The sequence below is a fragment of the Eurypyga helias genome, unplaced genomic scaffold, assembly GCF_000690775.1.
Source record: "Eurypyga helias isolate BGI_N326 unplaced genomic scaffold, ASM69077v1 scaffold13731, whole genome shotgun sequence".
Lineage (NCBI taxonomy): Eukaryota > Metazoa > Chordata > Aves > Eurypygiformes > Eurypygidae > Eurypyga > Eurypyga helias.
In genome coordinates, this window is record NW_010230281.1 from 12918 (window position 1) to 35782 (window position 22865).

Sequence of the window (22865 nt, forward strand, 5' to 3'; positions counted from 1 at the left end):
CAGAAGATAAGCTGGAATTACTGAGCCTGCCTTCAGATGTTGCTGTGGGAGCTACTCTGCTCTGCTGGGAGGCAGCATCTGTACAGACAGGCACCAGTAGTCAGAGGGAGCACCTAAGATGCAGAGACATACTAATTCCTCAGTCTTTCCTAGATTAAGCGTTCCCCCCCTTCATCAGAAAAATGATGACATGATAGCTAAAATGACCTTTTCTACATGAGGAAAAATAAATCAGGATTCAGATATGGGATGTTGAGTGCACAAGAAAAACGCAGTAGTCTCTTAAAAGGCTGTGTTTTGTATAATTGGATTTCTTAGCTCTTTACCAGCCCAACAAATTCTGGCCCAAACCAGAACATCCCAATAGTGATGGACTATGCAACTCCAGCATCAGACAATTTAAGCCTTTTTTTGTCCTTTTAGTGAATTACATTACATACAAAATAAAGCATGCCATAAATGAGATATTTTTATACAGAGAGAATGAAGCAAACTTGGCAATACCTGGAGAAAACTTATCAGCAAAAAGAAAGCACAACGCAGGTCAAATTTATTGAAGGTGACAAGCTGCTTGGAAATATTCTACAAAGATTTCAAGAGCCAATGTAAGAAAATAGAAGAAAATTAAACTTCCTGTATACTTTGCTTTTCTGGTTGGAAATTTTACTCTCTGATGATATTTATTAAGTTTTGAGGTGTTAAATGGAAAATTCATCTTTTCTTACTGGTGGCTACATTTCAAAGTGCAGCTATTGCAGCAAAGACCAAAACAAGAATATATGGTCAAAAGAGCTTTTGTTATCTTATCTATAGTTTTTCTGTCTGGTATTTTTTCCTAGACTCTCCACCCACGGAATTTTAACAGGCTGCATTCATATCCAACAGTGACCATAAAATAATACCTTGTTTATAGTAGCAACACTTTGCAAGTGCCAAAGAACACAGATAATCGTAAATGTAGTACAACTGCAAGATGAATCAGGATTTCAGTCGCTTTGAGTACATAAATGCCAAAAGAATGTTTCAGCTTTAGAAAAATTGCTGAAAAGTTGTATTCTGCACAACCATGCCAGAATATTATCATCCTCAACAGTTAGTGGATTTCTGCAAGTTCGTTCAGGGTTTTTTCAGACATTAGCAGACTGGGCACCTTTGTCTCGCTCTAGTTTACATATCTGACTCAGCAGGGGAAAGCTGAGCAGCATATTCCACACAGTTCAGCATTTACGGAACGCTGCTACCAGCTGGTTCTATGCTCTGAGAAACAGACTTAATTAACAGCTAAACCTGTCCTTTTGAAGGGCTGTGTGATTGCTGCAATGATCCACAGCTTTCATATAGATGAACAGTACTTGCATCCATGCAGTCTGTGAAATATGCAGTAGTGAGTGCTTCAGGGTAATTACATTTGAGCAAATCCTTTTGATTAACTTCATAGAAAAGTGAGAAGAAGGACCGCTTACCCGGGCACTCGCAGCCTCCACCTTTGGCTCTGTTCGCCACTGCCGCTGCGTAAGATCGTGCATCCAAGATCAAAAGCTTCTGAGGCTGTATGGCCAAACTCTCTGCCCCCGAAGCATTAGAGATGGAGGAATCTGGGGAAGAGGATATGCGACCGATGAGTAACTAAAAGGATGCTTCTGACACTGTTTACAACAGTGATTATCCTAAGTCCCACAGTTGCATGTACAGAAACTGGAAATGCCTGATGAAACATAAAGGATTGAATCCATTGCAGCACGTATAAGAGACTCAGCTTTTATTAAAGCTCTGCCCTTTACAGTGACAAGCTTACCAAATTCCACATCGGAGAGGTCCCCGCCATTGGAGAAATCTCTGGAACAATTTCCATTCATTAATCTGTTGCCGTTGGACCTTGAATCTGAGGCGCAGGCTTTGGCTACAGACTGCACAAGGTGTTCATCATCTGCATTCCTCCAGCCCCACCAACTGACCTCGGGCTGTCCACAGCGGGAAATAACTGCTCCATTGCTCTGGTGCCTGAAAAAGAAAAGGAAAAGAGCAGCGGTGCGTAACTTGAAGCATGGGGGTGAAAAACAGAGGGCATGAAAAACTGAATGGTGCACTCCAGCATTAATGCTGCCGGGGACCTCTCTACCGTTCAGCAGTTATCCTCAACCTGTGATTCAGTGGCAACGTATTCCGTGGGCTTCTCTTCCAAATGCTGACTGACCACACGGTCACTGAAAGGTAGAAGTCAAAGCCGAGGTCAGGAAGAGAAAACAAAGCATTTTCTTGCTCAGAATTGTTGCCTGTTGGGCAGGGAAAGCTGGGGAACCTTTTGGAAGAGCAGGTGAGGCATTACAGAGGTATCCAACACCTGCGGAACAGCCAGGTCTACTGCTGGAATACCAGAGTAAAGGTCAGCTGAACTCACACTGATTTTAAAGCTAGAAGACACAGGTAAGCCCCCAGATTCACCTTTTGATGAGACTGTTCAAACCAAAACAGACCACTCATTAAATCTGAAGAGTGACAGGATTTTGGTAAGAAATGCTGGCAGAATTTGGCACGCTTTCTGTCTGATGGTGACTAATGGGAACGCCAAACCTTACTCTTGTACATCGACAGTGTCTGTTTCTAGGCATCACCCAGGAGCTCTGCAGGACCACATCCAGAAGCCAGACTATTTTAGATAACTCCTTCACCAGATACAAGGAAGTCAGCCCCGCGCATCTCACGATGCCCAGCATCTGCAGTTTTACTCATTCTGGAGTTTGGTATCAGCGTCTGCTGGAAAGGAGTGGCTCTGCCATCCCCCTTTCAGCTTCTTCCCCTCTGTGTCTGGCTCCAGCCCTCTTGCCTGACACTCCTGGAGAAGGATTACACTGCTGCCTCCCAAAACATTCACATCTAGCAGAAGGGCACGGAGGAGCTGAGGGAGAGCAACAGCAGCTCCTACATGTAAGCACCAGTGCGGTGCCGGGCTGGGTAAGAGTCCACAAGGAAATAAATTTTGCTACAGACACCTAAGGAGCACTGAAAGGAGAAATATTGTTCATTACAGAATATTTTTCTTCCAAAATGTGAAACAAACTGCAAACACTCTATATAGTGATAAAACTTCAGGGGACTGGCAAATGGAGTAGAGAGATGAGTGTACCAATGAAAAAACATGTCAGGGAGATAACTGAAGGGTGACCTAACTTGGATGTAGCTATCTGCTTCTGGGGAATGACGCTGAAAAAAAATCCTATTTTTTTCTTTAATGTCTGAAGAGTTAGTAGTTATTTTCTTAAATCTGACATAGCTCCTTGTACTGCACATAAAGAACAGATCTGAAATAATTAAAACGTAACCAACCATTGCAAACATACTCTGAAAAAGATTTAAAAACTCCATCACCTATTATAAAGCAGAGTACTGAAACATTAGCACTGGGATTTCACTTATTGCCTCCATGCTGGTACATCCCGCTGCTGCCAACAGCAATTCCCCGTTCACTGAAGTGTTAACATCTGGCATTAAGAAGGTTCTCCTTCACCTTCACGAGCAATGCCCCAAACCCAGAGGCCCTCAGCGGCAGCAGGGAAGGGAGCCCAGCTGGCAGTCTGCAGAGCCATAGGTGGAGAGGCCAAAGCAGGGAAGAGACACAACTTCTCTCAGGCCACACAGCCAACCGACGATGCTGAGGAAAGGGGCACCCAGAAACATTTATTCCCTGCCTGACGTCCCATCTGGAACATCCCACTACTTGCCCACAGACTGTTCTCTCTGAATGGCCTGCAGATACACATCCCTTGCAGCTAAGGTGCCTCTAGGCACAGCCGCCCTTGCTCGGAGTCCACCAGCATCCCGTCTTCCTGCAGTACGTATGTGCCAGTTACAGCTCCTGTACGTTAGGATGCAGCAAAGGATTTCAGAGTCTTCCTGCAAGCTGCCCACCCCAGCTGCACACCAACCCAGAGTTGTTCAACTCTCTCTAGTAAGGCAGCTGCACAGAACGGAGAGGGTTAGCTGAACCTTCAGCAAATTTAAACAACCGACTGGGACAGCCCCCAACAGGAAGAAAAAGCCCACCCAAATCTACAAACCTCCATTTCTTTTTCCTCTTACCACTCTAATGGAAGTTTTTGGAGGTGTGACAAGCTGGTTTGTAACTTGCTGTCAGAGCTGTCAAGCCCCTGTGAGGTGCTGAGTGGCCCCACCTCTGCAGAGCCACCCCGGGCAGCGCAGCGGGCGGCAGTGACCGCCTTGGGCTACTCATTCAAAAGCAGCACCTACAGCGGATGAAGGCTCCTTGGCATCAAATGTTACCGTTATAAAGCAAGCTGGGAGATGGTATTTGAGGTATTTTTCATAGCTCTTTTGTAACTGTTTCATATAAAATCCCTTCACCGAGAAGAAGCAACCAACATGCCGGATCAAGTGAACCGAAGGGAAAGCAATCCAAGTGCCGTGGCACTTACACCAGGTGCCAGCCTACTGCGTGCAAAGGAAAACGTATTGCTGCTGAAATGAAAAGCCTTCCAGAAACAGCTCTATTGATAAATTAGTTCAGAAAAAAAATACGTGCCAATCACCGAAAGGCCATCTAGCTCCCTGTTATGCTTGCACAAATAGCAAAAGAAAATAAACCATCATTATACATGCAAGAAATCTATTTTCAACACTCAGATAAGCTCATTTATTTTTCCATATGTTCTCCGGGATTTCATTACTACCTGCCTGGGGAATCATTTTCATAGGTTCGTAACACGATTTCAACTCCAGGTTCTTGCCTTCCATTTATACCACAAAAAATAAAGAATCTTTAGGCCAGAGCTGAGTTCATTGATAGCTGTGAAGCCCTAACGCTCCTAAGCCTGCACAAATATGCAGTGTTCAGCCGTACCAGCAGAAACCAGCCAACAACTCTATTTACGGTAGTGCTGGAGGTCTGAGGAATCACACTCGTTCCAGCCAGACTGGCCATGGGAACAAAAAATAGCAATAGTTTAAGTGTGATTCCGAGGTCCCTTGAGACAGAGCTGGGGATAAGATGGTGTCACCCAAATCGCAGTAACCAAAGAGAGATTTAAAAAAATTAAAGCAAACCCTCGACTGGAAATTTCCTCAGCCCCTAGAGACAAGGCAACACGCAGCCTCCCTGCAGAAACGACACAGTAAATCACCATCAGATGACCATAAAGCGCTGCGTGACTGTGTGATGGACGGTACACCTCTGCACATCCTTCATCTCCCGCGCATCCCGGCAACCTTTCAAGTACAACATAAATTCACCAAGTCCTTGTAACCACAACGACAGGGAGGACTAACGAAGGTTTGAGCAGCTCCCTCCACAGCTTCACTTCACTACTCGGACTTGCAGCTGAAAGAGTCGTTGCTGCAATTCACGACTGTAATTCGGCAAGGGCGGTGCAGGGCGATTTTCTGTTTGCCTTTGCTTCCTGGGCAGGCAGAAACACCGCCCGCACGGCGCATCGCCTGCAGCAGTGGGCCAGACACCTTCAGCACAGCTGATTTCCAAGTGGGTTCACTTGACACAATGTACGAGTCCCTCTCTATTGTCTTCCCACAAAATCCAAACCAGCATCTCCCCAACATTGATTTTCCGGGACCAGGACAGATAAGCCAGAAAACCCACGTCAGAGGCGAGATTTATCTGCATAAATATGTGCCTAGATTTTTAAAAACTGTAAACAGAGAAAGACTGCAGAAGCGGGGTGCGAGGTTCTTCCAGAAATCTGATCACAGAAGAGAAGCAATGCTCTTGACAGCCCAATCTCAACCGAGTATTTCTGAAGCTTGCCCCTGAATTCAGCCCGCTCAGCTTTCCAGCCTGTGCGTGCTGTCAGAGCTCTTGAAGCAAGAGCAGAGGAGGAGTTTGCAGCTGCTGGCAAGTGTCCCTGTCCCTGGGCTCTCTGTCCCCGTGTTCGGGATCTGAGACAAGTTATTGGACCAATTTGTAAAAAAACATCCTGAGCTGAAGCAAAAAGAGCAGGTTTCTTAAATGTGATCAATAACTAAAAGTCCCAAAATCATCTTCAACAGATAAGAATGAGCTTTTGTCCCTTACTCCTCTAAAAATAAGAAAACACCTATTTTTATGGCAACATAGAGAGAAAACTAGAGATGGATTTCCAATCATACGGATCATGAACCACCAGCTGGTGTGAGTTCTATCAGAGCGCAGAGTGATGAACTGGATGTCTTGAAAAATCTATTACCAAATGTCAAGGTAAAGAAAAAAAATAAATCAAAAGAAAGACTTTACTCCTGCTGATTTTAAGATTATACATGAAAATCGATGTGGTTGTTTAACGTACAAAGTCCCATCAGAACTGCAGAAAACTGAATGCCAGGGGTTAAACAATCCCAGGGAGGAGGAGGGACGCTTCCCTGCGCTGTGTGCTCCCAGGTGAGGTGTCCCTGGTTATGTGACAATGGCATAAAAGGCACAAAGTGGTCTGAAATGCAGCATTCAAATTTGAACACAAACCCATATATACACTACACTTTTCATTTACAGAGATGTAAAATCTGTTAAGTCATAAAAAAGTAGCATAGACTGGAAAGCAATTTTCCCCCTCAGATGTGAACAGAGGATGGAGCCATTCCTTAACATTCAGAGAGACTACACTAACCCTTTATTTAGAAGAAAAAAGAGAGGAAAGATAGGAGGATTTAAAGATAATGGTCTGCTGCCAGAAGCTAATTTGTTCTCCTTTCATAGAACAAGAACTCCTAAGCTAGGTAAATAATGTTTCGTGACCTGCTCTTAACTCTTGCACACTTGCTCCTCCGACCGAGGCCGGACGAATTTGTCAGCTTTACTGCTCTCTGCATTGAGCTTGCCACTCAGAGAGCAGCTTTTCCTTTCTGTCTGTTTAGAAGGAATGGGTGGCTAGGCAGACTTAATGGAATTATCAGTATTCATTACCTTTTTAATCCCTTTGTCATCTGATTTTTAAAGAGATTTTAAACATTTATGGGAGGATAACTACACCAGGAAAGTGGCCAAGGTATTAAGTGACAGATTCCACAATATGTGAAAAAACACACACACTGAAATATATTTCTTACTAAAGAAGCTGCCAAACAACAGAAAAGCACTTTTGTTATGAAGAATTTCTGGACTCAGTCTAAGGAAGAGACTGTCAGATTAAAGCTACTTCACATACATAGGCAGCACTACCATGTAAGCTCTTTTCTAATTTGAGTTTTACACCTCCCTGAAATAATTCTGGTATTTGTCCTTGTTTATAGTGCAGTCGGAGTATTAGCCAGATGAGAATTAGAGAAAAACCCAAGGAGTACCTAGTCAGAGATGCCATTTATCATTTCTTCAGCGGTCTTGATATCTTCATCTTACATTTTTTCATTTTCATATTAAAAACCATAAAATCAATCTTAACTGAGGTGACCGCAGGAGTGAGGAATGACTTGCAGGAGATGCAAATGCTGAGTGCTCCTACAGTGTGTGTTTGGAATTAAAAGATACAAACCGTTATTCCCACTCAGCGTGAAAGTGTACCAAGTCTGCCTAACCCCACTGACGGCTTGACAAGGGCCAATACGTGCTGCTGCCTCACTTCTTGGACCACTGAATGGGTATAAACCCACACTTATCCAGGCAGCAGACGCAGAGACAAAGACCCCAGCTATCAGGCCCCACAGGTCACACCTTGCTGCCAGTTAAATACAGGTCAGAACGTTTTCTCACGAGAGGGGTGTCCCATCACCCTTGTTCAATCTCCAAAACCCTTATGATGGTTTGTGTTTTGTTCCGAGGTCCCGTCCCCTACACTGATGCTGGGGCCCTTCTGGAGCAGGTCAGCAGGATGCCAGCCCAGACAGAGTCCCAGGGCGATCAGCCTGGGTACCACTCCACCAGGCAACAGAGGGGACTCTGCCACGTTTTGGTTCTGTCTTTCCAGACTAGTTCTCCAACTCTACCCCTGCGGGTCCCAGGCCTTCCTACTGCATTCCCCCACAGCATGTTACCCATGCAAAACCACAAGACGCAAGCCAGACCTCTCTTTACTTCAAATAAATTATACAAATATTACTTTAAAATACTTTTACCACTTTTGCTGAAGTCTGTCAGGCTTTGACGGGACATCTAGGGCCCAGAGGAGCCTGATCACCTTTCAATAGAAGCCACGGTTCCCAGCTACAACTTTTATCAGCTTTTATTTGCTAGAACACCCCATTTTAAGCCCAGTGAAGGCTGTTCCATCTGCAAGAGCCTCACCTGTACACAACGGCAGGGATACGCTTCCAGGACCGAAAGCTGGCCACACTCTCTAGCTCTTTGTCCGTGATCCAGGCAGGAACGATGATTTCCTGGGGGTAACTGCCACAGAGCCTGTGAGAAAAGTGGTGCAAAGGGTTGAACATAAGTGATACAGAGCAGTTACATACTTCCCAGACAACACACACAAATGAGCAGCATAAGCAACCTGACAGCTGTTCATCTCCACGAACTGCCATTTCGTTACTCCTGTTTCTTTGCTGTTAATAAACTCCTCCTTCACGTATGCCAAAAGCCCTGTGAACACTGAAGTGTACAAATGCATTTCAGAATTTGAAGATTCAAGACTGTGCTTCCTCAGGAAATTCACACGCAGGTGATTTTTAACTCCAGCTATTGAAGTAAACTGGACCACAGAGGAGAAATTCCATGTCTCTCCCTGCCGAAGAATTAGCTGCTCAATTTCTGGGTGACAAAACCCAGAAGCAGAGCCTCTTGGGCTACTGGATTCAAGACAGAACTTGTCTAAGTGTGGAAAGAGTACAGTGGCTAATCACGCCTCGCTGATGGCAGGATCAGAGTGCACCGGCTTGCGTTTGACTGGCTGACTGGAACTTTCCTCTGCTAGGTGCATCTCCTCCTCCGCAATTTAACTACTAAAGCCAGGACTGCCAACGGGAACAGTGCACTGAGTGCAATGCACTGCTGAACAATGAACTAGCTCATCCCCTTAGAGCCACGTTTACTGCACAAGGAGGACAGACAGGAACATGCGTCTAAGACTGTTCTATTCAGAAAAATATATCGATTGCCCTGAAAAAGTGCTCTTTTCACATGTGCTGTCCACAAAGGAAAGGAGTTGCTTGTGTCATTCTGCTACCACATGACATAAGGTTTTCTGCCTTTTGCTTTAGCATTACATATATATAACGGTCAGCTATTTTTTCCTCCCTAGGTTTTTAGAGACCAAGACAGATTCTTCTTGCAGTGCCACCAACCACCAGCTGCAAGCCATTCCCCTGCAAAGACAGAGCAGGGAAACGTGCCTCCTCACAAAGCATTACTGCTGGGTTTGCTCTGAACTGGATTAGGGATCAGCCAGTACACTCTGTCCTATTACCCTTGAGTGGAGAACACCTTGCCCTGGAGCAGCCAGGGAAGAGGACGTTCGTCTGTGCTTTCAGGACCACAGGAAGTGTTTTCTCATATTTTCAGGATCTACAAGCTTAACTCTTCCAAACCAAGTTTGTAGGCTTTTTTTTTTTAAATACAAGTGTTAGTCATAAGTTGGAGAATAAGACTCAATAGAAAATGTCTTTAAAAAAGTTCAGTCACACTCCACTCTTTGCTCACTTAAGGCATCCCTTTCTTCCATTAGAATCCTTATTCTCCAAGTCGTCCTCCAGCAAGCACATCAAAATGCGGTATTTCTAAGCCTACAAAAATTGTAGCAGCTAATAAAATATTAAACAATACTTTAAAAGCACTTTTTTTTCTATAAAGGTACACAAAAATAATAATTCTAATCGTCCCTTATTAGGAACTCTAGAATTTGGAAAAGTTCCTGTAATCTGCTGCAGCAGAATTGGTGTTTTGAGATGCCATTTGGCTGAGCATCAGCAGCCCATGTAACTTACTTGTACTTCTCATTGATGTTGGAAATCCTCCAGGCATTGTTCATATCAAAACCCATCCGCTCCACTTCATTTTTAAACCTTGAAGTTACATGTTCTCCTGGGTATCAAACGCAGAGAGAGAAAATAAATGTGAAACAAGAAGTAGGACTCCTACCTTTCAGAACAGTTAGAGACAAACACTGCACTCATTAAAAACTGAAGAGGAAGGAACAGCCCAAAACCACCATCTACATTTCACAGCCCTATTTCCAAAATCCTTATCAGAACCACAGTTTGTATGGATGGCTCACCCCGGTCAACCCTCCAGAAATGCCAATGCCCACCCAGGGCTTTTTCTCTGAAATGACCCATTTCTGTGAACTCATACAGGAAAACAGGAATGACACATCAGCCAAAGATCCATCAGCAGTCTCAGTGGGAAAACACCAGTAGTTTTACTTTCTGAAGCTCAGAAGGATTTTGCATCAAGAAGAACGTGAAGCTCTGGCCTGATGGGTACGTGAAAGGGTAATGCACGCAACAGGGTCGGAAACTTGGGCAATCTCCATTCACTACGCTGCTTCAGCCACAGGCTTCTGCTAGGACCGTAGGCAAGCCCTGTAATTCAACTGCATCTCAGTCTGCCTCCTCTAAGTTGGTCATTAGTCCTCCAAGAGTCACATAGAGTTAGGAAGATAAAATGCATGAATGATTGGCACAAATATCAGTCACCAGATCCTCACAGATTCCTGGATTAATATATTAAAGGAACTGAAATGATAATTTTTTAAGAGTATCAAAATACGACTGAAAAATAGACAATGGCAATAAAGACTAATGATGCTGATGAAGTCTAGAGAATTCGAGGGTACTTAGTCAACATGCAGAAGAGAATACATTACAGAATTTACAGGTTCACAGAGCTAAGGAATGTGGTAAATTTAATGAGCATGTGAGCAACACCAGATGAAAATGATTCTGAAAGTCTGTCCGTTGCTTGTCTCTCGAAATTACTGCATCATTAAATCACGAGGCAGAGAATCACCCAATGCGGGGGGGAATTTGTTGAAAAATCGATGCTTTAAGTACATATAATCTTTATATATTTCAGAAAACCTTTAAAGTCTTTCAGGGATACACGTAGATATGTATTCATCTCAAAGATTTACATGGAACCACAGAATCACAGGATTCTAGGATACTATGTAAATGTACATGTCTGAAGTTTTTTTATGTGACGTTACAGAACAATTAGAGGTAAATATAGAGAAATAAGTAAATTAAGAATAAAGATAGCAGCCTAACTACAGGACTTAATTAACTGTGAAAGCAACGCTGTAACGTTATTCATTCCTACAGGTCAGATCATACACTGAAAATGGTACTTTGCAAACCCAGACATGTTTTACAATATGGACAACGTGCAAAAGAGCTGCACAATGAGTTGGGTTTTTTTTTAACACTTTTTGAAAGGTAAAATGTGAGAGTGACACTGTGTGCAAATGGAGAACATTCGCTCTTCAGGGCACACGGTGGTAAAGTCTACGGACCTGACTGACCTTCATCACTTGTTCCCTTTCCAGTGAGTCACTGGTACAACAGTACCATGAGAGAACAGTTCTGCCTCCCGTGCCGTGCATTTCCTGCAGAAGGTTGGCCTCAGTATCCCACAGGCACCGTAGTTCTGCTCTACCTTCCCTATCACCAGACCAGGCGCTGCCAACGATTTCCCGCGTCTCACACGAACCCTGCACTCGCCTGAATTTATCCTCTTCCAGCCACCCCCGCAAGTAGATCAGCAGCTGGAGCCCCTGCTTTGCAGAAGCTGGATGGCTCCGTGGAGATGGCAGCTCTGCGAGGAGCCCTTTGATCCGCTGTCAAGTGCGGAGGTGAAACTGGGCCGATACATTCCAGCCAGACAACCACCTCTGGCACGTGCCAGATGATGTCAGCAGGATGTCTTGCAGCACTGAGGATGGGCTTCATCATCAGCTGCTTTGAGGAATGGTCATTAGAACTTGTGATACATCCTTAAGGATTTTTCTGGATAGCAAATGAGAATACTGGAAATATCCCCCGCCATCGATACTACATACTGGCAGTGGGTTTTAAGAGAAACACATAAAACTACATGAAAATTAAATATTCTGTTTGATTTCTCCCTCTTAATTTTTCAGCTACTGTGCGTGTCACAAAATCATACATTTTCCTTTGAGAAATGAAACCCCCGCCTTAACATTTGTCTGTTCCTCCCCAAATGATGCCACTTAAAGAGACATTTTGAGCCAAGACGGATGTTTTTGAAGCAACCCAATCGACTCTCTGAACCAGAGAAAAAGCAAGCGATACACACTGTGGACTTGCCCCTTCCGACTATAAAAGCCGACCTTGTGAGCCACAGTTCAATACCTGAATTCGTTTACAGCTTTTTTGGAAAGCTCTGGATTTCAGCACACAGGCTGCCAATGCCTCTGGGACGACCCGCCAAGCGTTTCCGCATACCTGGCCGACACAGGTCCCCGTGCTGTTCCTTCTCACTAGCATACACCTCCATACACCATGCGTGATAGGCGAATGAGAAAAGGTCTTCTATCTTCGAAGGAGGGCGGATGGCGTTGTTCAGCCGCTTCAGCCAATCTTGACACTGCTCGAAAGTAGAAAACTGACACCTGTCCCAGAAACAAGCATTTAACAATTAATTTTCAGTAAAAGATGCCAGACTATGGGGTCTGGCAGACGGACGATGAGAACAGCGCTAAAAGCAAGAAGCGAGAACAAACATCTTACTGATAACTTAGTTTTGCTTCTGTGTATGTTCTAACGGTGGGACACCTGAAATCTCTGGATATTAATGAAGAAATAAAGGCTTAGCAAGTCAAAACAAACCGTGAGCAGGAAAGCAGCGTTCAGTGACTGAATAAACCAGCACTATGCCTCACCAGCCGTGGGCGAGGGAGACATTTATGCACAGGTTTACTACAGAACGAGGAGAGTATCACCGAGCTCAGCTGCAGCTTTCACACACTCAGACAGGAATGCATTCCAGTGACTAGCTGACTGGTGATCTCAGATGGAAATGCACAAAACCATCACATACATCATAATCGAGGCACTGCATTCCCCTAAACAAAACACATTTGTCATGAGGCATAAGAGAAATATCCATTTGATTAATAGACCTAATTTGAGAGTAATGAGGACAAACTCCACTATCCGAAATCTTACCTTACTCCCCTATCTCACATGCTAAGATTCTCTTTCTGGCCTTGGTGGGAAGCACAAACAATGTTTTTGAAACCAAGCTTTGCCTGGCATTACGAACTGAAAACAACAACTAGCGAGAATATTCCCTGCACAGGAGGAACTAATCTTCAAAGCAGTGTATTAAAATTACATCAGCTTGGTTTTTTTCAAAGAGGATTCCTGGGCGCTTTAGAATAAAACAGTGGAAATAAGATCAGTGATTTATTTTGCTCTGACAGATTTCTTCAAGATTTTATAGTTATAAAATATTCAGCAAGTATTTACATTCAGCTCAGCCTGTCTTCTACTGCATTCGTGGTTAATGATAGCACCTGCATTCTCTAAGGGCAGGATTTATTACCCTTGCCTGCAAATATCTAAAAGTCAGTCAGTGGAAGGAAAAAGACACGTCCAACTCATGAAACCTGTCTAAATAGCTGCAAGGAACGGCAGCCTGGAGGTGTTTATTTCCCACCACTGACTATAAAGCAAGCTGAGACTACTACCTTAGACTAGATAATTCTCTGTTAAATATCCATAGTTGGACAAGATACAGCTCATCCTAAAGACTCCATTTTCTTTCTAAAAGAAAATTTTCTTTCTTTTCTTTTAAAGTCAGTGTTGCAAAGAACAAGTCCTGCCTTCACTTAAGCCCTATTATTCAAAACACAAACTACTTTGTTCATGAAAAAGAACACGAACATGTTCTAAACCTGGTACCTCAGCCCCATAGTTCATGATCTTCCACCAGGCAGTGTCACCAGGCACTGACTCTCAGAGATGCAGTTTTGAAGGGAAATTCGTAAGGAAGGGGATAAATACAAATAATTTGTATTCATTCTACAATTGAAGAGAAATAACTAATTAACGTAGAGAGGAAGGGTGACTTTTTTAAATGTCAAGAGCTAAAAGTTAAGAGGAAGTTAAATATTTAATTCAAATTAAACTAAATATTACTTCTAAAGTAAAATCAGTCCTCATCAAAATACAGCATTTCAGGAAGCAGCTGGCCTGTTAAACATTCTGAGTGCTCAGATATGACTAGGGCTCATTTCATTATACAAAAGGTACTGCCAGCAAACATTTAATCAAAAAGAAATGTTCCTTTCTTGTTAATTAAAGTTTATAGATCAAAATTAATTTCTGCAGCAGAAAAGTAGGAAATAGCTGTAGCTCTGGCTCAGGAGCTCAGAGACTCCTGGGGCAGACTGAAGTCTGCTGAAGGACAGACATCAGTAAATACCCCCTTCTACATGACGCTGTCTACTGGGTTACAGAGGGGGTTGCAGACCCTCTTTATGCCTTCACCTTCTTTTCCAGTCGGGTACTGTGTCTGAAGGAGAGCAACCGCACCCCCTCGGCTGTCAGACATGCAGGGAGGCTGATGCTACCCAGACTGAAGGCTTCCCGTAGAGGTGCACAATCCACAACTCAAGCCTCCAAACCCCAAAGCTCGAGTAAACGCTTTTCCAAGCAGCGTGTGTTTAAGTGGTTTTATCTGGTTCTGTATAACTAATTGAATCAATACATTATAACTAATGGCGAAGCAGGGAAAACGCAGCGACGCTAAAACGAATTTCAGAATAAAATCAAGATCAGCCACTTCGGCTCAGACTGAGGATTGCTATTATACCCTATCACAGCGAGCTAAAATGCAGACCATCTCGCTCCTATTCTCCTTACAAAAATGCCCAGCTACCGTATGCAAAAATCAGACAAAAGAAAATCATCCGAGGGAAAGCAAGTCCACTAAGTAGGAAAAAAGCACTTCCTTAAAACAGCACAGCTGTCCGCAGCAGGTGGAAAGCCAACTTACCCCCCACTGAGCATTCAGTCTGTTCATACCTTATAACCTTACAGTCTTTGCAAGTCAAATGAAGCTGAAATATATCACGGCACTCGACACTTTCTATAAGCTGCAATGGAACCTGCAATTAAAAAAAAAAATCATATAATTTATTTCAAACAGCACTAACACTGTAATTTTTTTACATATCTCACAAGGATTTATTATAGAACTACGTGGAGTCAGAAAAGACAGAGAGAATCATAGAATCATAGAATCACTGACTGGTTTGGGTTGGAAGGGACCTTAAAGACTATCCAGTTCCAACCCCCCTGCCATGGGCAGGGACACCTTCCATTAGACCAGGTTGCTCCAAGTATAACAGCTTCAACAGCTCCGGAGTATGGTACCATGTATCAGTAGTTTCAGCTCCATTGCTCTATAGCCCAAAACCACGAGAGCAGCTGGAAGACTGCAGCACTGGTGACAAATGTGAAGGCAGGAAAAGCAGCAGAAACCCACACGCTCCTCTCTCAGGGAAGCGTCTTTCTTTCTTAAGCCCAAATGTAGGGATCTTGGGAATATAATTTTTGCTGTTGGTGTCAAAAATGAACTGCTAAGCAAGATCCCCCTTAACAGACTGCTGCAGTCTAGATGCTTGTTATATGGAAGTATCCCATATTTCCTCTTCAGGGAAAAAACACTGGGCCTGTTTAGACCAACATTTGTCATCAAAGCAGCCAGATTTAGTCATAATGCTGAATAATTCGTTTTTAAAGGTGTAGCTACATAGACTTATGTTTTATGGCACATACAACAAGCAAAATACGTAAGCACACCCAAGTACCTTTAAAGATAAGACGAAACTGCAAGATGAAAATGTTTTCATTAATATTTTTGGATCTTTACTGAGACAGGCAAATGTACATTATTGTCTTAAACAAATAAAAGTTAGTATTCAACTATCTCATAAATAATTGTCTAAATTCCAGAGGATTTAGCTACTACCTGTAATAAACATGAAGTGTAAATCTGTTTGATCTGTTTACGATTACAGTGAACATTATACAAGGCATCAAAACCTCTGCCATGGAGATCCGTCAATACAAAGGCTTCAGAGAAACTCTCAAACACTCCCCTATCTTCTTTGCCGTCAGAGGAGCACAACCCAGCAGTTTAAGTTCTGGCTTGTGGCCACAATGTGGCTGCAAGACCCTGTTCTGCCAGTGCCATCCCATATGGCTCTGGGCAAGTCCTTGAAGGTCACCTCCAGTCAAGGATCTGGGGTGAGGAATCAAGACAGCTTCTGCTCAGGCTCAAAGCTTAGAAAGTACCTGATTTCAGGGGAACGAAAAACAGCAGGCACGGGAAAGAGATGTCTCAAATACAAACCATGAGAGAACTTAGTCTGAGCACGATGATGCCTGGAGACAGCTAATGGTGAATGTGGTGCCCAGGAGCGGTCGGAACGCTCAGTCTCTCGGGAAGGCAGGCACACAGCTCACCGCTGCACCTCACGTTTCCCTGCCAACTCTTTAAGTTGGAGGCCAGCGTCCTCTTCTGAATGGACAAGCCCACATAGTTGCCCAGAACTCTCAACCCTCAAAACCCAACAGGCAGGCAGTGTCAACACTCAGCCTTTCTCCTTGCCCCTGTCAGACCCAAGCAAGCAGCAGCGCGGACTCTCCTTAGCTGGAGAAAGTATGAACCCTCATCTCCCACGACCAGCAAGGCTGGTACAGGTTATTCTTCGTGCCGTTTGCTGTAACTGGGCCATTAAGGAACAGAAAATTCATGCACAAGGTGATAAGACAGTGCCTGACTCGACAGTCTGGTAGTTTGGGTACATAACTAGCAACACGAAGGGGCACATGAAATGAGGATTTGCCCCGTGAGGTAAGCCTGCTCTTTACAATCCTTAAGCTCAAACCACCTGCAGTCACCTGCAGGCAGTAAGATCTAACGAGACCTAGACACCGACACAGCAGGGTATTTAAACCCATTACGGACAAGATCAGATGTGCTACCGCTATAATCTATCATTTTAGCTGCTAAGTTCTCCCATACCCTCTCCTTCTTGATTCTAGTCTGCAAGGTAGATAAATTGGTTTGATAGTTTTGCCTAACAAATTGAGGGACTGGAACAGACCTCAAGACTGGAGAATGCTCCATTCTATCCTCCCAACCAGCCAGCCTCACACACACCCAAGAAATTGTTTAACTCTACCACTGACTTACATGGCACCAACGTGGAAAGTAAGGTTCTTTTCCCCAGCTAAATGAGTAAAACTCAAAAAGACATGCTTTTTCAGTCAAATGCTGCTTTGTCTGTTAATAATCTATTGGGGTTTTTTTTCCCCAAGCCCTCTCTTATTGCATCTTCTCCCGTGTCCATTTAGGCAGTTCCTCACCTTGCACCCTTCTGTCTGGACTACCTCCTCTCCCTCCTGTCCACACTCTAACGACAAACAAGGTATTCTACGCCTGCATTATTTTTAATTTCCTTCTTTCAAAGTCACTCTTTGTTCTGTTCACCCTTTCAATCTGCCCCCCGCTCAAAAGCCATTCTTTTTTCTCTTGACAGTCCACAGGCAGCTCACCCTCTATTTCCTTAGAACCTGCCGGTTTTTCTTCAGGGCAACATTCATATCAATCTTTTTAATTTTCTTGTCCGGTCATAAAAATCTGCCCTCTGATCGTCTTGTATTTACAATCTCCTTCCCATCCATTATTCAGTAAAAACCTGTAAAATTATCTGCCTTCATTCCCCATTCTTTCACACTGATAACCTTCCATTTGCATTGTTCTGTTTTTCAGGCTGATGCAGGCAGCAAGTCAGACACCGGGCGCAGTTAGCTTGCTTTTGAAAGAGCCATCAATTCTATTCGCAGGCACTTCACCATCTAATAACAGCTATCGAAATAAAGCAGCAGAGAAGCAATCCTTTTTGCTGTTAGAAGAATAAACATGCATTGTTATCCAAGGCCAATCACACCGCATTACAGAGTATTAGAGCGTCGAGTTCTTGCAGGATCTGTCTCAACTGCCTCTTCTTTAAAATTATCCCATTTAAACAACAACATTCTACAACTCAAACTACTTTTTGAAAAATTTTTAAACATTATTTTAATTACTGGAACTTTCTTATCTAACAGCAGGATGAGCTGTATCTAGAGAAATACACCTCTGTGGTTAGAAAGAGCACAAGTTACATTTACACTGCTGAAACAGCCCAGCCCAAGGCTCAATCCCCCAGCACAACACCGGGTAGCACGCAGTGGTCCAGGACCAGCCCCTTCAGAGTAACCATGCTGTATACTCTGCCCTGTCAGTCTTCCCAGGAGACCCAGGGGCCTGGAGCTGTAATCAGTACTTCCTCCTCGCCTTCCCAGCTCAGCACCTGACATAACGGCAGGGCTGTGTTACAGACGGGTCACTTTAAGCAGCACAACGCCAAGGTTACGTGCTGTATGTTCTGAGGCAGGGCATAATACGACATACAGAGGAACTGAGGATGCAAGGTCAGCTCAGGTGGTCTCCAAGGACTCCTCTAGGTGGAGGGAGTTGAAACCCCCAGGCACTATCTTGTTCTACAAGGAGGACCTGAAGCAAATTTTGCTTTTCATTACAATTAATTACATTTAGGTTTTGCCTCGAAAGCAATCATTTAGCTCCCTCTCTGCTTTCACAATTAACATGCCTTCAACGTGAACAATTTGAGCATCAGGACTCGAGAACCAAACATGGACCAGGCTGCTGTTTGGCACAGACAGACCCTAACTGTGCTACATAAGTAAGGAAGATCCCAAACCAACCATTTTTCCCATTAAAGGCGAAGCAAGGGAAAGCTCATACTTAATGCTCACTTAATCACCAAGTCTCCCTTATCTTGCCAGCATGACTTTTTTTTTTTTGCTGTGTCTGAAGTCTGCTATTTGAAAGAGGCTACATACAAGTCCGTGGTTTCATAAACTAGACTAACATTTTAATTCTCCCATAAGAAATTAGCTTACAGGGAGAAAAATGATTAGACAGAAACACTCACCAGCTGCAAAGTTTGAAATTTGCTTAAGGAAAGCCAATCAATAGAGATGGGCCTGGGAACCAAATTTCCCATGTGCACTGAGAGATCACCGTTGAGTCTGCACTTTTATCCCAGGGATAAGTGTAAGTCAACACTTTTGAATGTCATAATCCCTCCAATTTATTTACCGTCTACTGGATCTTTTGTTTTTGCATTTAAAACACCATGTTGCTATTATGACTGATCTAGGAAATTATCCATAGGAAAGATTTCTGCACAGAGCTGTTTTCTGCAGTGTTGCAACGTCAGCATTATCAGCTTTTCAATGTATTTATTTCCAAGCACAGGTGCAAGCAAGGCGTCTAGCAGCCCTGCGCTACTTACCGAGGTTGCACAAGCATCGTTTTGACAGCCAGTCTATTGAATCGTAAACAGGAAAGGGAACAGTGAGGTAAAAACCCCACAGACCAGGAATCCACTTTAACTGGATTCCATTTCCTTCATGCAGTCGCCTTTTCCAAAGGGCATGCAGTTGACATGCACACTGCTTTCTCCGGAGGGCCATTTCTACCGTGGGAATATCCACCTCCTTCGAGAGGAGATGCCTGCACAGAACAGCTGCACACTCAGGCACAGGGAATCAGTTTTGAAAGTACTAATACATATATGTACTTATATATATTATTAATAAATAATAATTTGCTGAGAATCCTCTTTGTTACACAGAAGTACTTTGCTGAGGTGCCAAGGTCATTAGTTTGGTTGGACTCAGTCAGGATAGTGATTCTTACAAAGATCATTCAAAATAATAAAAACCCCAAGTGCTAGCATTAGTAAACATTTATACATTTTTAAAAACATCTTCTTACAGGTGTTTTCTGAACAGCTCTAATGATATGAAAACAGTAGGAAATAATCAAGATGAACTCAATCAAAATGACTCGGTGAAGATTTAATTTAGAAAATCATCATCTGATCAATGATTTTGATCAACAATAACCAAAGTGATAATTACTCCCAAATTTAACAACTGGCCCCTAATTATTCCAAGTATGTTTCATTCTTAAAGCTATTCCAACTCCTGTCTGCCTTGGACTCCAGTCAAGTTCATACTGTGTTATTAGTGATGGTCATATCACTATGAGGAGAATCATCTATATTCTGCTCTACCTCACACACTATCTAATTGAATCTTTCTGGTTAATGAGGACACATGAAGTGGGACTAACAACGTTAGAGAGCTCAGACAAAGTGAGAGGGCAAAATACTGGCTGTGAAAGTCAGGGAAGCAAAATCACTATGGCAATATTGACAGACTTTCAGGATTTCTCTCCTGAACACAAAGAATATTACTCAAAAGAACATCAATTCCTGTAATGTTCAAAATTATCAAATTGAAAGTTTTAAAAAATTAATACCCCCAATTATGCTAAGGACAGATATGACCATAAGTTCAGAACGTGTATTAGTGGCTTCTCTAATAAAGTCGCTATAATTTCCTGACATTCCTCAGGACAAGCTCTTGATTGCTAGGGCCACTCTTGTTTCTCACGTCTCAGCTCCTTGGGTTTAAGTATTCAGTCCTTTGCTTCGTCAGTTCTAGTAGCCAATTTCATACAACATTCAGACTCTGAACTAAAAAAAAAATAAAATCCAACAGTAGGTAATACAACATAGATTTACAGCAGGCCCCTTGGCAGAATTCAGCCCTGGAATTCATGCTTGTATCACAAAGCAGCAAAGGAATCCTATAAGACACATCCGCCATAACGCGTCTCTCTGTTGCCATCAGCATCTGGCTGGCCTGCACTTGAGGCATCCCAGCACCCAGCTGGCCTGGAGCTACCATTCCGATGCATGGCGGCACTGACAGCCTCTTACGTCGCACGCTATACTTCAGGACTGACTGCAGAGCAAGAGAAAGGGAAAGTTATGCTACCTGTGCACACGCACATGCTTGTATCACCACCTTGTTACCATCAGCAGTGGGAGATAACCCTTACATTTCCAATTCCATTTTGGCCATCATTTTGAGTAATTGCCACGTTCAGAAATATCTTTATTTGTTAAAAACCCCACATCATCATGAGTTTTAGCACTTTAATGCTGTACACAGATGTTCACCAGCCTAGCAGACAGGCCTATTCAGCCTACTACACTGAGTATTCAAGATCTAAAATAGCACTTGAAGTGATGAATGATAACGGACACAGGCACATTTCAAAGTCTGTAGATAAGTTACATGATTAGAGACAACATAAACCAGTAAATATTGAGTTTCAGTTAGTAAACAATATTTTCACAGAGTTAATAATTCAGTTCTGACACAAAACAATTAAAACCTTAAATTCAAGATTGACACGGCAGCAAAATTAAACCACTTGGGTGCAGAGGTCTCACTGATGTTCCAGACCACTGTGTTGCACTTGTCTCAGTCTTATATGTGTTGGACATATGTCAAACATTATGTTTTGTTTCTCTTACTTCTCTCAGCTTTGGAATAACATGCAGTTTGGTGTTTTACACTCAACTCACCATTACATAGTTCAGGATTTGTGACTGGTGTTGTAACTGTGAACAACTAGCCAGGGTCAGGACTTGTCTTGAAATAAGAATATTGGTAAAGCCCCCATCACCAGGAGGAAGAAAAAAAAAAGCAGCTTGGATTCTTTGGATTTTATTTGACTGGTTTTATTACAAATACCCACAAAAATACCTGTGCCATGTATAACGTCCTATCAAATTCCATACAGCTCACAAACGCAGTGACAACTGTTAAGACCAGCGTATGTCAGCATCACACTACTGCTAAGGACTGTACAATGCCCATTGAATTTACGCCTGTGATCATGAGTAGCTGTGTATGTAACAGTTTTTAAGAATGGATACTTAGAGCAAAGCTCTTTAGAGAGATGTGAAGGCAAGATGAGGTCTAATTCACTCACACTAGCCAGCTTCAGGAAGGTAGCTTCACTAGCCAGACCTACTTCCACCACCAGAAGCTCCAAGCAAGGGATGAATCTAGCTGAGGTGCTCCAAACAGCCCTCCGGAAGACCTTTTATTTCTCTACTGAGTATGTAGGAGAACAAATTAGAGCTTAGGGAGAACAAATGGCTGACAAAGCCAGCTGTAAAGAAAACAAACTTAAGTGATGGGAAGTTTTCTTACGAAACCTGATTTGCAGAGGTGCTGAGTCACCTTTTGATGCCTAAATACGTACCTGTTGTCCCTGGAAAATGTGATTAGAAAACCACAGTTTTTTCATTACCACTGATGTTAAAAGGCAGCATCACTGTCCTTTTATCCTAAATTCTCTTACTGGACTGAGTTCAGAATACCCACATTACCACAGTAGCACGAACACCACTTACATTCACAACAGACTCCTTGAATTTGATGTGAAGCCTGTAATTAGAAAGCGCAATGATGGCATCCTCTGCTCGTCCTACATACTCCGTACTCTCCCCATGAAGTTCAATGAATGGGACCTTCAGAATAGGAAGAAAAATCTTTCAAAAACCATTTACCAATAAAAAAAAAGTATCTCCTGTTAGCACAGACTCCAGCACACATCATCAAACCAAACTGAAACACTGCTGAGAATTCACCCTATTACTGCTAAGAGGGAAAAGTCTTGGCTAAGGTTGGTTCAGAGGTTAACTGTTGCCTTTTTAAAAAGCTGTTCCTCATTTTCCCTTAATTTTCTTGACTAGTAAGTGCATGGTCAGGGAAAACAATGCATTTTTATGAAAAATCTGAGCAAAATATCCTCACATTTTGGCAAGCAGTCTGACCAACCCCCTGATTTATGCTCTCGCTCTTTGCTTAATGGAGTGGCATTTCCATAATGTCATTAAATTTATCCTAAAGTAGACAAAATATATAAGATGAATAATCTAAGCTACTGGTCCCCCCGTATTCACCAAGCAAGCTCAGGTAACCAGCTTAGACTGGGTAGTTAAATGCTACTCAGCTGC

General features: G+C 43.1%; 1 protein-coding gene across 1 annotated transcript in view; it reads right to left on the reverse strand.

Annotated features, from left to right (window-relative positions):
- MTMR3 (myotubularin related protein 3) overlaps nucleotides 1-22865 on the reverse strand; it is a 72667-nt gene that overhangs the window by 12624 nt on the left and 37178 nt on the right. Inside the window, exons 6-12 of the mRNA XM_010160689.1 lie at nucleotides 22260-22376; nucleotides 14923-15005; nucleotides 12337-12503; nucleotides 9856-9952; nucleotides 8219-8332; nucleotides 1796-2001; nucleotides 1464-1595 (exon numbers count right to left, since the gene is read on the reverse strand). Of these exons, the coding sequence (XP_010158991.1) occupies nucleotides 1464-1595; nucleotides 1796-2001; nucleotides 8219-8332; nucleotides 9856-9952; nucleotides 12337-12503; nucleotides 14923-15005; nucleotides 22260-22376 (916 nt within the window). The remainder of the gene's footprint in view (nucleotides 1-1463; nucleotides 1596-1795; nucleotides 2002-8218; nucleotides 8333-9855; nucleotides 9953-12336; nucleotides 12504-14922; nucleotides 15006-22259; nucleotides 22377-22865) is intronic.